Here is a 16,807-nt window from a genome sequence, read left to right on the forward strand (position 1 = left end):
TATGATATATTTAGCATATTTACAATAATGACCAGATTTTCCCAATTTGATCAAAATGTTGACAATTTTCCCCAAGTTGAAAGCCACAGGACCCTTTTGAAAAATCACTGGTTAGTGAAGCACTTCCTCCTAACAACCATGGTCTATTCCAACTGTGGCAAATGACCTCCGCCTATCATAAATATTTGACCCTGAAATTTCAGCTCACAAAGTAGCCTATGAAGTTTCTACCTTGTATAAATCAGTAGTAATGACCGAAGTACTACAAACAAAATACACCAAAATTGAGATCTCAAAATGAAAACATGTCAAAATTTAAAACTTTAATGTTATACAGCACTTGACTTATGATAAAAACCTTTTTCACATATATATTTATATTGCCTGGAAGATGGACTTTTTACTGTGTATCAATTATTCTGTGTTTCAAACACAAAACATTGTAATGCACAATAATTGTTTCACATCAACTCTATGCCCAAAGTGAAAAAAGATGAGTTCAATTTGTTAAGTACGTTTAAATATGAAAATGTATTCCACTGTTAATTGGCGAGGAATTCTCTTTCCACAGCTTCTGCCATTTCATCATCAACAGAGCCAATGGATTCTGCAAATGAATCCTGTGTTTCAGACTCTGAGTCAGGTGCAAACGCTGCCACCGTTTTTTCATATTTTTCTAGTTCATTTTCACTCTCTTCATCCCGTTGATCTTTCTTTTCTTCCTTATCAGAGCTACTGTCCACTGATTTGGTGGATGTGTTCCTCTTTTTGAAGTTCCATCCTCTAGGGAAATCCCCAGTCATGCTGTCTCCACTACTGGAGTTATCATCTCCACTACTTAGTACAGACTGTCGGATTCTCTCATTCCTGTCAATGTCATCTTCCTCCGATTCATCACCTTCTTCATCCATTAAATCTTCCACCTCCTTGTCCATGCATTCCAAATCTTCATCTGAGAAAGCTAACATTGGGTTATAACTGGTCGAGAAGCGAGCAGTGGTGATTTTGGCTGCTGATGGCACATTAGACGAGTCTCCCTCACTTTCATTTTTCTCTTTTTCAACCACTACATCCATTTTTTCTTGAGCAGAGTCCATGTCACCATCCTTGTCTTTCCTGGGTCTTTTTGCTGACTCGGGTTTTTCTTCATTTTTGCGTTTTCTATTAAGGTGTGCTGCATCAGGACTTTCACAATAGGCATTACCAGATGTGGAATCATTCAGTGGATAGAGCCTCTCATCTACAAGCTGCATCCTCTCTGCACATGTCCATAACCACTGCGGATTCACCAATTTCACATGTTTATGTTTTTGGGCCATTCTGACCTTCACTGTTCCTAGTCTAGCTGCCACTACATGAGTCGTGCAATCGGATTTATTTGACCCATCTTTTGCACGAAGAATAAAATCAGTATGAATATTTGCTCCAAGCATTTTAGCCACATGGAACGCCCTGCTCTTTTCTAACTGGACATTCATAGGGAAAACACCACTAAATAATAGATTCTTTCCCTTAAGCACTTTTCTTTTAACATATGGTAAAATATTTTTCATGTCGGGTTTTTCTGCATTCTCTCCCTTTGAATTTAGCTGGTCATACATATCATAAAAAGCTTTATGGACAGTGACCAAGATATCCTGTAAGTACATTAAATAGTCATCATCATCATCCCATTCAATCTCCACACCTTCTCCCTTAGCGTCTTCTTCTTTCCCCATTTCTTCATCCTTGGTTCCCTCACATTCATTTTTCTCATCTTTGCTATTCTTGCCTGCATCCACTTTTTCACACTTAGCTTCTGTCTTAATTTCCTCTTTTTTTTCTAAATCTGATTTTTCTGTCTGTTCACTTTCCTCATTATCTTTGATTTCCTCTGATTTAATCTCTTTTTCACTGTCCTCCTCCTTGGTTTTATTTCCCTCTGTACTACTCCCACTCTCTACCGGTACATCAGGTTCCTCCTCCTTGGCTTTAATCGACTGTGAATCTACCGTTACATCAGTTTCCCTTTCTTTGTTTTCTTTATCTGATTTCTCCCCAGCGTTCTCTCTACTTTTACTTTCACTATCAGCTGCCTCAGGACTCGGTTCTCCCGTCTCACCAGTTTTGCTTCCTTGTATCTCCTCTGTGTTCTCTCCACATTTGCTTTCATTTTCAGCTGTTTTAGAACCCTGATCTTCTGTCTTTTCGCTGCTGTCCTCTTTACTATTAGACCTTGAGACAACGTGTACTTTATGAGTGAGTGGTTCCTTGTCATGCTCTGTTTTATCCAGTCCTGGTGGGGCGTTAATATCAGCGGTGCCTTGGAAGAATCGGTACGGTTTTACATGGATTAAGTTTGGGGAAAAATTCCAGACATCTTCTCTATCATCAATAATACAGACCATGGAGTCTCCACAAGGAAAGAGAGCTCTGGAAAAAAAAAGATAATATTATTCTCTGTGGTGTGACAAAAATTCGCTACCCTTATGTTTAAGAAAAAAATTAAGCTCTTGTTTTACAGAACAACTCATCTACTTAATATAAAAAATATCACATTTACACAACACGACACCCATTAAAATCACTTTAAATATGAATAGATGTTTACTTTAAATTTGCCATTTTGGAATTCTGATTGAAGCACTCATCCCGGGAGAGAATTCTGTGAGAAAAGTATTTGCCCTCTGGATCTAAGAACTTGGCAATGATGTGAGCATACATGCGAGATCCAAATGTACAGATGTGTAGCTCATACAGTTGGGATACACTCTTCAAAAACTTGTCTGTTGTTGGACGAATCCGGGTATGATACCATGGCATCATGTTCCCATGGCTAAGTTGGAAGTGGTACACATCCTGCAAAGAGGATTTAATAACATACACCACTACAAGGTAGAAACATGTGTATCAGGCATGGTACAGCAGACACAGGGTATGATTTTCAGAAAGCTGAACTTCTATAACATTTTTTTTCATGATCCATCCAATCTACTTAAGATTGTGATCCATCATACTCCCGGTTCACTCTCTGTAAACTTGTGCATATACATGTACATATAGTAACAGTATAAAACAAAGTATCATGTAACCAGAGTCTTTGCTAAGCATGGAATCCTAACTTAGTCCCACAAAATCTTCAAAGAACATGAACTCTCCAGATGAATCCAACATAAATATTGAAATTTCACAATGATGGTAATAAAATTTCAAACATTACATACTGAAATTATACAGAAATATGTGATTACAATATTTTCTTGTAAAATTACCCCCACACGTACCATTCCCATCATTTAATATGCAATTAATCAACTGATGATGAATGTACTGACATCACGTAATTTAACTACACACATTATGGTTCTCAATGGAAATAAGTGTAATCAACAACAAGCAGACATACCCATGTTTACAGTACCATAAGTGAAAGTAGACAGAATCCATGACAAGAATGTCAATGAATCAGATCTGTAATATTGTGTCTCTCTTTTTCACTAAAAACTGTGTAATTTGATTATCAAGTCCTTGAAACACAACTTTATAAGTTTTATTTCTGACACAAGTTACCTTAATCACGATATAATAATTAATGACAGTCCCAAAATGTGCATCTACCTGTATAACATTCCTCCATGTTTATGACATTATGTACTAAAACTCGTGTCTGGAGGTGTGACACGTACCCATCTAGACAAACATATTCCTAAAATTTAACAAACCACAACACCACACGACTTCTCTGCTGACACTTAGTAACCCTCAGTGTACAAATTCAACCACGACTACAAGTTTTGGACTGATTATCTGTAGAAATGGGATCATTGGGGTGTCAATAAATATTTGATCATTTGAACAATTTTATATGTCCCAATATTTGATTATTCTATGAAACATTACACTTAGTGGTGCACTGAATTTTCGAGCTAGGAGACCACAAGACTAGGATGATAATCCACGTAAGTTCACAATCATATTTTTGACAAGGGACTTCTGGGATTGGCATCAAAAACATTTTCTGGTTAGCTCGGATTATTTCCCGCGCTCTAGTCATTAGAGCTCGCAGTACGAGTTCTATGAAATCAGGTTTTAAAACTTCTATTACATATATCATTTGTTGAAGAACTCGAGATATGAATAATTGTACGTTGATTAGCCTATATTTTGTGTTGTAATCACTTCAAATTCAGCCAGCCCCAAATGAAATTATTTCAACCTGAGATTCTGAAAAACAGATAAAACATGAACAACATATTTAGTTATGTTAAAGATTTTGACATCCCTAATTATTTCCCTTTGTGTGCTTTGGTATCAGTATTTATGACCTGGATATAGTTGACTTGAATTTGTAAATTTAAAAAATTCCACCGACACATCCACTTTCACAAGTCCAGTAAATCTTTCTGTGACCAGTCAGCAAAATCAGTTTACCCTGACTGGCTTCTGAAAGTTTGAAGCCACTTGTTGTCACCTTGAGATTGGGAGGAATGTTGTCGTTGGTGGTGTGAATCAGGGTTTGGTCCAGATCTACCAGTAACACAAGCTTCCTTGTCTTTAGTAGTCTCTCTTCATCCATCTTCCCCAGCTCCATGGCTTGCTACCACAACAATACAAACATTTCATGTTTCGTGAATCCAAAATCTTGGATAGAAATTGAGGGAAATCATTGTCTTTACAAGTCAAGAATCTGAGATTTATAAGTTTTATTTTAATTTTCTATTATTAAGATGAGATAAATAATCAGATAAAGAGCATTACACACACGGGACACACTGAATGCATTTCAACACCTGTGACAGTAATTTTTCATAATCTGGCATAATGCACAACTACAGGGAAACTTATGAACAGTTCTGTATGTACGAAGGCCACAATTAAAAGAATGTTTGTTTCCCCTCCCCCGGGTCTAGTTATTAACAGTTCTGTATGTACAAAGGCATGCTAAATAAAGCATTAAAAGACACTTCTCTACAATGGACTATCTAGACACTCATAGCATTACAAAGGCATGCTAAATAAAGAATTAAAAGAACTTCTCTACAATGGACTATCTAGACACTCATAGCATCATAAACAAAAATTCTCCATCTAAATACACAAGTTTACCTTTTCACTGACAATGAGCTCTGGAATGTTGTGTACCATAGCAACTGAAGCGCTAACTGGTTCTTTTCTGCTACCTGCAATCCCAGCTTCCCTATAAAATAACCCTCTACATAACAATGTTTGTCATTAATTATCAATACATCAAATAAATGAAAGTTTTATCCATCATATGCAACTGGAAGCAATTCTGACATTTTTCTAAAGTGAACAAGATGCATTTCCTAAAACACAGTCTATTCCTATTACATATTCTGTAAGAAAGGCCTTGTCATAAGAATTACATTAACAGATATAAAAAAAATTCCCACATAAACTTTAAAAAAATTATTAAAGCAAATTTTCAAGATTTTGACAAGGTCAGACACTTCACCTATTACATTTTCCGATGTAAAACATAAATCCCTATTATGGCCCCACCCTGAATGTAAGGTTCATGGCCTGAACATACTTGAATTTTCCGATATATTTCTAAATATTGAATCATCATCTATATATTGAATTTCCTCTTTGGCTCTAGAAGTCATGATGTTTTCTATCTTTAATATAATCTAAATGAGAATGCCTGCTTATTGACTATATTAATTTGACAAGATGAATCTTTATGATTCTCAAAATTATCTTAAAAGAATATTCCTACATATTCTAAAGCCACGAGGCTATGGTATGCTCAAGTAAGTGATCCCTGTACAAACCTACCGCTAATGCGCATGTAATTTTTATTCAGGATTTTAAATTTTTAGAATGTATAAATCGTGAAATTTTCAGACAAAGTTATTTTTGCCTAGGGTAGACATATTAAAAAAAGATTCCATCTCATCTTAAATTCTCATCTACTTCAGCGTAATGAGTAAATTTGAATTCACCCAGTTTTGAAATTAATACATTAAAAAAATGACGGAGAAATGAGGAAAAATGAAATGGGAATAAAAATATTTTTGATACACAGTATATGCAATAATTGCAGTTAAGATGTCTAATAAATTACTGTCGTAAGTCAGCTCCACAATCTGCACACATGTCCTTCATCACAGTGGGATGTGTACAAGACTCCATCTTCACCAGGCCTTCACTAGAATTCAAAATAAATTATCGTAAGAATCTTGAAAATTGAGTCATATAAGAAATATTTGTAGGAGCATCCAGTCAGATAAAAAGATAAATAATAATACCCAATCACATTGCTATCCCCCCCCCCCCCCCCCCCCCCCCATCAAATGTCAGAACAGAGGCATTATAAATTGCAATGTAAATCAACAATACAATGCATTTTGGTTGGTGTTTTTGGTATATAATATGATGCTTTGGAATGCATCTAACTAGAAGTAATGAACCCTTCAGACTCAAACTTTTACCATCAACTTGGGCTGACACCAAGAATCACAGTGTACGCGAATGATTTTTAATTTTATCACACATTTGGTCTGGTAAACAATCTAGCTTTACCAGACCAAAAATGAATTTACTAGACAAAATTTTCTTATGTGCAAAATTCAGTCTTTGCGCTTAATGTTTCTGACTACAAGCCTATAGGGTAAGTGAGAGTACAAAATTTGGTAGCCCAAAATAATGGCAAATAAGATTTTACTAGCCCAAATGCTGTGTAGGAATGATTCAACATCATTCGAAATTTCAAGTTTAAACATTTTTAATGAGTATAACAAAACAAGTTCAGCTCTCTTTCAACTTCTAATTCTGTCATTTCACAGTCAGTATCTTCAGAATCCCCCAATTCTGATTCTTCTAGTTCTTCATAATCAGTCTATGCGAAAGTTTTTTGAACCACACAGGACATTCGGTCCTGTGTAATCAATGAACACACCGGACCGAACCAAATTTTGTCCAACCGAAAAACCTAATGTAAAAAAGTGAAACACGTGAAAATGCAAAACCAAGGAAATCTTATTTATTATACTAGTATTTACGTATTTGGATTTGTGTGATATTTGTTTACTTATAACAAACATTTAAATGACTCCACGTCAAAATAGTAAAGCTCAAAACTGGACACCGAGACATTGCAATGTAAATCAACAATACAATGCATTTTGGTTGGTGTTTTTGGTATATAATATGATGCTTTGGAATGCATCTAACTTGAAGTAATGAACCCTTCAGATTCAAACTTTTACCATCAACTCGGGCTGACACAAAAAAAAATGATACATTGGACCTGAGGCATTGAACATCAGTCAGGTCCGACAGTCCGATGTCTTTTGCATAGACTGAAAGTGAGAGAACATTTCTATTTTTAATTTACCGTACTTTACTGTAGGATGGAAACGATATGTTCCCTTCAGGATACGTATTGCAACACTTATGCCACAATTCAATATTTTCAATACGATACAATTTACATATAAGAAACCAATAATAACTTTGAAGAAAAATCTAATTTAATATAAAGATTCAGTCACAAATTTAAAAGCAAAATATTTCCTTGCCACTGAACAGTAAGATGCCTTTTGGCTCTGTAGTTTAAACTGATTAAGTTCATTATTGTTTTTGTCAACCTCAAGACTAACGACAGTCTGACCGTTATCGGACACCATTTTGTCCCTCGTGTATCACGTGTATGTAAAAATAGTAAGTACAGGTCAATCCAGATGCATTTTACCGAACGCAATTTTAAAAACCGCATTGAACCAAAGATCGCGGTAATGAATCGAACATTGAATCGAGTGTTACTACAGAACAGTATTGATATTTCAGTGAATAGTTTCAGCCTTACTTAACTGAACATGATCATCACTTGGAACATGCCAATGACCATTTCATGCTTCGCTCAGTCCAACTGTCACATTGTTATGCATATAAGATGTCTGAAGGTATATCTTGATATACGTGTAGTGGAGAAATGTATCAGGAAATCTTAGATGTTAAAATCCTGGTGATGAAAATGAAGATGAGATACAAGACCCGGAAAAGCGCAGAAAAAGTCACATTGTAAATAGAAGGTTTTACAAAATGTGATCTGTTTTCATTTGATTTATCCCTATTGTTTTCTTTTAATGCTACAGTTCTGCGGTTATACCTTCCCGGGATAAAATCCTCTTTCGTTTCCAAGACGGTACCAACCATGTTTGACTTCAACTTCAAGTTTTTTTTATCCCCTGTCTCATACAAACAAAGAAGTGTTCCCTTTCCAACCCTTGAACCCTGTTTCACTTTCCATTTTGTTACTGTAATGGGTTTATCATCTGTGGGTGTAATCCATGAGACAGTTCCACTGTCTCTAGACTCCATCTTGAAATCCGCGGGGAACCGTCTTTATTGAATATTGAGCCCGACCTTCGGAAACTATTTAGAATTTTTTTTTTTCTTCATACTCTTTCAGTTCCATCCCATATTTTTCCTTTGTAAAATTATTGACTGTTAAACATTGACCGTATCTATTCATAGCTTCCAATGACCTACATTGCTATTCTTCGTAAGTTGAATACAATACTGAATAATATTTGTTAATTTTCTTAATCAATTTAATTTTGTCCGATTGCATGTGACAATCAAAAAATGTGTTGGGAATAGGCGAAAAATTGAAAATAAGAACCCAAGACAATAATCGAATTTATCATTATTAATTTGGTTGTATTAATTTTGGCTACATGTATTTGTCAGGAGATTCCTATTCTCTCTGATCGTTTGGTCATGTAAGCTGACTCTAACTATTGATTTCTGCGTTGAACATTATTCAGCACTTTTACGTGTAGGCCTACTGGAGAATTAACATGTCGTGGATAGGTAAGGCAACACGTGTTGTATGATTTTAAACGGTAGCACTCTTTATTTTGTCATAGTCAATTTAAGCGAAAAAAGGAGAAAACACGGTTAATGTTCAGAACCAAAGCTTTAAGGAGATATACGACATCGTCAGATAATGGCTGACATCTTTTTAAAACATTAATGGAAACATAAATATGAGAACCCCCCTTTTATGATAATTATTTTTGTGGTAATAATTTCTCTGAAATGTGTACATATGTAAATTCCCGGTCTATCTCATCCCTTTTTTTATTCATGTAATCGTTTCACGCTTTTTGTAAGCTTTAGAGAATGGCCCGAGCTACCGGTATTATAAATAAAATGCATTATACCGGTAGAAGGTCAATCTCTAAAGCTTACAAAAAGCGTGAAACGGTTTCATAAATCGAAAGAGGGATGAGATGGACCGGGAATTCACACATTTCAGAGAAATTATTCCCACCAAAAAATTATCAAGGGGGGGGGGTTAGTAATATCCATACTTCAGGTGTCTGTACTTGCTGCTAATCTGTAGATTGCGGGTTCTAGTTCAGCAGAAGTTTTAACTCCACCCCACCCCTTAAGATTACTTTACTACTAAAACTGCATTTTTGACTAAATAAAGTAAATTTGAAAGTTTTCAACTTCCAAAATATTGTTACATACATGTCTACCATTTTTCATCCATATCAAATTCTCTGGTGAAAGGGGAAGTTAAAGAACAGTGATCAATCTCATAACTTCTATAAGCAATACAAAATAGAGAGTTAGGCAAACACGAACCCCTGGATATACCAGAGGTGAGATCAGGTCCCTAGAAGGAGTAAGCACCCCCTGTCGACCAGTCACATCCGTCGTGAGCCCTATATCTTGATCAGGTAAACGGAGTTATCTGTAGTCAAAATCAGTGTGCCAAGAACGGCCTAACAATCGGTATGAAACACGTCAGACAGTATTTGACCCAATGATACGCTGTATTGGCAATCTAGATCGTTATAACGACCATATGTGTAGCATTTCTCCTTAAACGATGCATTCCCTTTGTGACGAGGATAGATTTATGGATTTATATTAATTTTTTTCATTGTGTGATTAGGGGGATCCATACATGCTATCCACACTTCAGGTGCCTGTAATGTGATCAGGGAGGGCTGAGTTCCGACTTTTCACACACACACACACACCCCTCCCACCAAGGGGGGGGGGGGGGGCGGGGGGCGAAGATTCCCTAATGGGAATTGTTTAAACATTTTCGTAATAACACCTACCGGCTATTCTCTGTGAACAATGTGATTTTTACTAATATCTCTTCGGAACAACTCGATATGGCGGGGTTAAACAATGACGGAATATGACTTTGGAAGGGGTATAATATACATAGATCTTGGGCTGCAGACGAAGTCAAAATGGAGACGGGTTTTCAAGAAAATTTGTTTGTGAAGATTCGTACAAATGTACGGGGAAAATGCTGATAGAACTAGTCTATAGGCAGAGGATAATATCACAGAAACTAGTGGTAACTTAGGGGAGACTTCAGTCTATAGTCAGGGGATAATAACACAGAAGCTAGTGGTAACTTAGGGGAGACTTCAGTCTATAGTCAGGGGATAATATCACAGAAACCAGGGCCGTAAGTAGGGTTCTAAATCAGGGGAGGCAGGGGATTGGGGGCCGCCGATTGACTTTACGACTGAAAATGACACTTTTTAAATCCCAATTTATCATGTTTGGGGGATTGCGAATTAGCACAGAAAGACGGACAGCGCAGTCAACGTGACTGAATACCTCTGAACTTCGTTCGTTGGTGTATTTGATTGTTTGACTGGTTGAATGGGATTTAAGTCACTTTCAGCAGTATTTCAGCCATACCATTTAGTCGGTAGAGGAAGCCAGATTACCCGGAGGGTACCACTCCAATTTTACTTTACATGCCACCGACCTTTGGCAGGTAACTGGTCAATTTTATCAGAGCGTAGTTTAATGCATCACTATGTACTGAAAGAGTCCGATATGACGAACCCCTCGAAAATAAATTATGATTATAGTTTTGACACTTACCGTTGAATTTAGCCACGGTCTCAGGACTGTGAACTGTCACGATTTCGCGGGAAATAAATAATTCAAGAACTAATGCCGGTTTACTGACGAAAAAAATCCGACAAAAAGATCGATGTCAATATTGATGTAGACAGTGTCACATCAAGTTGAAGTAAACACCTGTCATTATAAGTTTAACTATTCCTACTCAATTTTCCCTCTTCATTTCCTCTTTTTCTCTGACTTTTATTTTCTTTTTTGCCAAAAAATCAGACGAGGCAGTTGCCTCGTCTGCCTCATCGGCAGTTACGGCCCTGGAAACTAGTGGTAACTTAGGGGAGACTTCGGTTATCCAGCTATCGCCTAAGTCTGTCACCTCAGAGGAACACTACTGCAGGATAATTATCTATTCCAAATGATTAATGAACTTAATAGATGTAGAGGAACCAACACCCTTAGCCCTTTGGATCTATTCATAACGAAAGAGGAGAGCAGGATAGACAACATGGAGTACCAAAGCCCACTCGGCAAAAGCGACCAATGCGTGTTAGTATTTTTAGTATTATTAGTATATCTGCAATATACATGTCACTAGAGATATTAGAATGAGAAGCTACAAGAAAGGTGAAGATAACGAATAGCAATCAATCTCATAACTCTTGCAAGGAATACAAAATACAGATTGGGCGAACACAGATCCCTGGACATACCAGAAGTGGGATTAGGTGCCTAGGAGGATCGAGTAAGCATCCTCTGTCGACCGGTCACACCCACCGTGAGCCAGGTAAACGTAACAATCCGTGGTCAAAATCAGTGTGTCAAGAACGGCCAATCAATCAGAATGAAACATTCGGACAACATTTGACCCAATGCATCGTCGGAAATGGACCCAATGATGAGACCGGCGAACATAAAGTGAGCTTTAGAGATTGGCCTTACAAAAAGCGTGAAACGATTACATAAATCGAAAGAGGGACGAGAGAGACAGTGAATTCACACATTTCAGAGACATTATTGTCACAAAAAAGTTATCCCCAAAGAGAGAGGGTAGTAATATCCATACTTCAGGTGCCTGTGTATATAATAAACATTTGATTAAAAGAAAAAGACCTACAAAATTAAATTTCAATTCGTTTTAATTTTTCATTTTAAAAATCCCCAGTCAGTCCCTGATGAAAAATGTTCTCACTCGTGCGCGGCGATAGGCTTAGATCTTTTCTCCCAAACTTCTCGCAGAGAACTATGGGTAGTATGTCTTTTCTCCGTCCGCCCATAGTACTGTGACGTCAAATGTCTTGACTGTAACAGATGAGCATCACGAATGCTGTACATACATATATTTCATTTCTCGCCACTTTATGTTCGTCGGTCTTGGGTTGTATTGGCAAACTAGATCATTATAACGACCGTAGGATTTGCGAAATGCTGACTTTAAATGAGATTGTGTAACATCAACTTGTTTGTTAGTAGCTTGTCCCGATTTAAAAACTGATCATACGCAGAATAGACTCTTGCGTATTGAATCATTTGAGAGATATAAACACGATATGCAGGTGATAATGGAATATTGCTATGTAAATATGTGGAGTTAACAACGGAGAAGCTAAAAATCATCCCATTTATCATAAAGTTGTTAGTTTGCCGTTAATATTCATTTTCAATCAAATATCCAAGTACGAAGCAGATGTGGAGGACTCTCTGTGGTGTCGTTTATCTCGAGTTCACAGGAATATATTGAAAGAATGCCCTATCTATCCACCAAGGACACAAGAGTAAGAAAGAATCATAATAGAGTGGGGAACCAGGTTACAACGCTAACAAGGAAAGCTAGGAAATTCTATGCACCTGATCTATCAGCAGAAGCAAATCCAAAGAGAATATGGAAATACATCCAAAATCAGAAAAGACAGATAACGAGGAAACGGCTAACATATTAGCGGACCTTTTTAGCAGTGTCTTCATCGTAGAACCAAGGGAAGAAGTACCGTCCCTCGAAAAAAGGGAGATAAGCACAGAGTGTTTACATTTAAAAGGTCTAAGAACAGATAATCACCAGGAATTGATAACAAACATCACGTCTACCGAGGGAACTGTCGGAAAAACTTTCTTATCCACTCTGGGTTATTTTTAACAAAGGTTTAAAGGAAAGAGCAGTATCGCCTGATTGGAAAAAAGCAAAGATAAGTGCTATCAATGGAAAGGCCGGGTATCAAAGCACCGACCAGTCAGTCTTACATCTGTGGACTGCAAGCTGATGGGAAAAAACTTGTAAGGGGTGGTATCATCGATCATATAACAAGGAATAATTTGTTTACAACCGAACAGCATGGATTCATGTCAGGGCGTTCTACTGCATTATAGTTACTAAGAGAATTGGATGAATGGACTGAGGCAATTAATAATGGAACAGGACTCTCAAGGGGCGTTTGATATAGTGCCTCATCAAAAATTGCAAAAGAAATTGGATGTATATGGCATTGGAGAGGGAGCTGTTGAGAGGATAAGTCACTATTTGAGTGGAAGGACACGGCATATATCCGTCAACGGAGCATCATCATCATCATGGAGAGATGTAACGTCCGGCATTCACCAGGGATCGGTGATCGGCCCCCTACTGTTCGTTCTCCTCATAAACGATATTCCTGAGATTGTAGAATCTACGTTGTACGTTTTTGCTGATGATACGAAGATCTTCAACATTATTCATAGGGAGGATGACAAATTAAGGACACTCTGCAGAGGAATTTAGACACGTTGGCAGATTGGAGTACTATGGTTTCAACCAGAAGTGCAAACAGATGCATATAGGAAAACATAACCCAAATCAGGACTATGAATACATGTATAACTTTATGGAAGATAACCTAGAGGAAGTCACAGAGGAAAATGATTTAATTAAGAGTGATAATTGATGACAACCTTAGTTTCCCAAAACACATTAGTAAAAAATGCAAGAAGGCAAATTCTATGTTCTCATTCATCAAGGGGATATTTCAACATCTGTACACGATATGTGTACCTCTTTATAAAGCATTAGTACGTGCACATTTGGATTATATACAGGTTCGGCATTGACACTATGTAAGAGTAAACTCATTGACCAAATAGGGGGAGTCCAACGGACGGCCACGAAACAGCTACCGGATACGAGAAACCTTACCTACCCAGAAAGGTTACACAAACCGGGACTACCAACACTTAGCTATAGGAGGGTAAGAGGGGACATGATTGAAATTTATGTCAGTCAGTGGAGAATACGACAAACAAACCATTTATAAAGATCCGGCAATAAAAGCCTCAACTCATTCAAGAATAGATTAGACAATGGATGGGATGATCCGAAATTATCATCGGAGGTCATAAATTAGTTTCGGAGGTGGAGTCCGATAAAGAGGATCCAGAAGGAGCCCGCATCGGAAATCAAGGCTAAGTAAGTAAACGAATGCTCCAGCATCTCAGCTTTAATCTGTTATAGCATTATGGAAGCAACGTTGTTCGTTTTGACGCTCTCCTAGTACTGATATCCAAATACGAACTTGACCTGTGTAAGCCTGTGACGTGTCTATATCCTGAAGTTGAATCCAAAATGTTCATGTGTGACTGAGAGAATGAGCGGAAACTATACAACTAAACAGCGACCCGTAAAGATGTCATTCGCCTCTCCTTCGGTTCCAGATCTTGGACTTGAATGCCTTACCAGAGGACATCATCTCAACCGAGTCCTTAGAGGATTTCCGAGCTAAATTAGATCATGATGGCCCTGTAACATGAGCTAAATGTGCATGTACATAGTTTTAATCTTTTGATAAGGACGCAAGCTGTTTTTAGCTCACATGAGTTGAAAGCCCAAGCGAGCTATTCCGATCACTTTTTGTTTGGCGTCAGTCTCTCCGTCCGTCCTTCTGTAAACTTGTAACATTTTCGACTTCTTCTCCACAACTACTGAGATAATTTCAGCCCAACTTGCCACAAAGTATGCTTGGGTAAAGCGGATTCAGATTTGTTTAATTGAAGACCCACGCCCCTTTTAAAGTGAAGATTATAAAGAATTAGTCAATATATTGCGACATCTTTCAAGATCTTCATCTCAAGAACCACTGGGCCAATTTCAAACAAACCTGGCAGAAATCATCCCTGTTCAAATAAAGAATCATATGCTCCCTCGATCCAAAGGGGAGATTATTAAGAAAAGGTGAAAATAGGGTTGGGTCATTTAAAAATCTTCTTGAGAACCACTAGGCCAGAAAAGTTGAAAGTATGAATGCTTCCTGACATGGTGTAGATTCAAGTTAATTCGAATCATAGGTAGGATGAGGCCACAATTGGGGACCAAAAGTTTCCATGGTGATATAGAAGATCCTCCTCTCAAGAACAATAGGATGTTGATTACTCATATTAATATGTCGGCTTTCTCAGGTAAAGCAGATTCAAGTTTGTTCACATAGTGGTCCCCGGGGATAGGGTGGGACAACACCAGGGGATCAAGGTTTAAAACGGGATATATCGGATAAATCTTTAAAATCTTCTCAATAACAACAGGGCCATGATTCCTCAAATTAATCTCCAAGTATTCCCAGGTAGTGGCGGATTCAAATTGTGGTCCCTGGTAGGGCGAGGCCACAATATGGGATCAAAGTATTACATAGAAATATATAGGAAATATCATTTTAAAAAATCTTACAACAGGGCTGTGCATACTCATATTACATGTAATATGCAATCATCCCCAGATAGTGCAGTTTTAAGTTTGTTTAAATCATGGCTCCCGGGGGTAGGATGGGACCACAATAGGGAATGAAAGTTTTAAAAAGGGATGTATAGGATAAATCTTTAAAAATCTTCTTCTCAAGAACAACAGGGCCTTGATTACTGATATTTTATATGCAAGCATTCCCAGGTATTGTAGATTCAAATTGTGGTCCCTAGGGTGTGGTCACATGGGAATATATGTAGGAAAAATCTTCTCAATATCAGCAGGACCATGAATACTCATATTGATATGCAAGTACCACCAGGTAGTGCAGATTGAAGTGTGTTAAAATCACGACCATTCGGGGGGGGGGGGGGGGGTACGATGGGGCCACAATAGAGGATCAAAGATTTATATGGAAATATATAGGGACACATCTTTGAAAAATTCATACCATTGTTTTGTTGTTGTTTTGGGGTTTTTTTTTTATGTGTTACATTGTATCATAGCTAAGTGGGAGCCACAATATGGGGTCAAACCGGAGGCAGAACTTTTTATGGGAATAAGGATTGCAATTTTCTTTTTAAATTACAATAGCCTAGGAATAGCATGCAGGGCCAATTTGACTCGTAAGCAATGTGGCCCATGGGCCTCTTGTTACCTGGGTCGGAGTTTAAAAACACCCAAAGATGAGTTTAACCCCAGAATGGAAGAAGAATGGTTTGAAATTTTCCAAGGGGCACAACTTTGTCAGAGGTTAATCAAGAATTCTCATGATGTATTTCAGTTGAATTCACTTTAATATTTAAAGTGACAGAATTAGATTCCCCCTCCCCCTCGTGGCTAAAAATGATAAATAAGATTCGACTATATATGTTATTCATTTATTTTATTACGTATATAACTAGTAAAATATCCCATAAAAGTAACCTAAAGTCTCAAAACCCTGGAGTCCCCAGCCTAATGTTCCCCCTTCAACAAAGCCTGGATCCGCCACTAGTATGTGCATCCGTAGTCGGTATAATGAGTGGAAACTGAATTATGACGGAAGGGAAATATTTCATGACGGGGGCATATAAAGCACTAACTCTCAAATAACATGATTATACTATTTAGGCAATGATGACTCGAAGTCTTGATCTCAAACTCAATTTTATATACATGTAACGTAAAGGGTTTCGATATGTTTTTGATTTAAAAAAAAATGTTTTGATTATTGAAACAATTATTAGGTGATCGATAGTATGCACACCATCC

General features: G+C 37.4%; 1 protein-coding gene across 1 annotated transcript; it reads right to left on the reverse strand.

Moving 5' to 3' along the window:
• Nucleotides 1-310: 310 nt before the first annotated feature.
• LOC130047304 (RNA polymerase II subunit A C-terminal domain phosphatase-like) lies at nucleotides 311-8,364 on the reverse strand. The gene is made up of 6 exons (XM_056141965.1): nucleotides 8,117-8,364; nucleotides 6,071-6,154; nucleotides 5,086-5,176; nucleotides 4,451-4,576; nucleotides 2,591-2,838; nucleotides 311-2,412 (listed from the first exon to the last, which is right to left on the reverse strand). Exons 1-6 carry the CDS (start codon nucleotides 8,326-8,328, stop codon nucleotides 543-545), a joined length of 2,631 nt encoding a protein of 876 aa, XP_055997940.1. The 5' UTR covers nucleotides 8,329-8,364; the 3' UTR covers nucleotides 311-542.
• Nucleotides 8,365-16,807: the final 8,443 nt, after the last annotated feature.

This window comes from Ostrea edulis, chromosome 1 (genome assembly GCF_947568905.1).
Source record: "Ostrea edulis chromosome 1, xbOstEdul1.1, whole genome shotgun sequence".
Classification (NCBI taxonomy): Eukaryota; Metazoa; Mollusca; class Bivalvia; order Ostreida; family Ostreidae; genus Ostrea; species Ostrea edulis.

What these genes read in the sequence shown, in the direction of transcription:
- LOC130047304 (XM_056141965.1), bottom strand. Translation starts at nt 8,328, where the DNA reads ATGGAGTCTAGAGACAGTGGAACTGTCTCATGGATTACACCCACAGAT. An exon ending in GAGGATTTTATCCCGGGAAG is followed by an intron (nt 6,155 to 8,116) that starts GTATAACCGCAG and finishes TTTGAATTCTAG; the next exon opens with TGAAGGCCTGGTGAAGATGG. An exon ending in TCCAAAATGGCAAATTTAAA is followed by an intron (nt 2,413 to 2,590) that starts GTAAACATCTAT and finishes TTTTTTTTCCAG; the next exon opens with AGCTCTCTTTCCTTGTGGAG.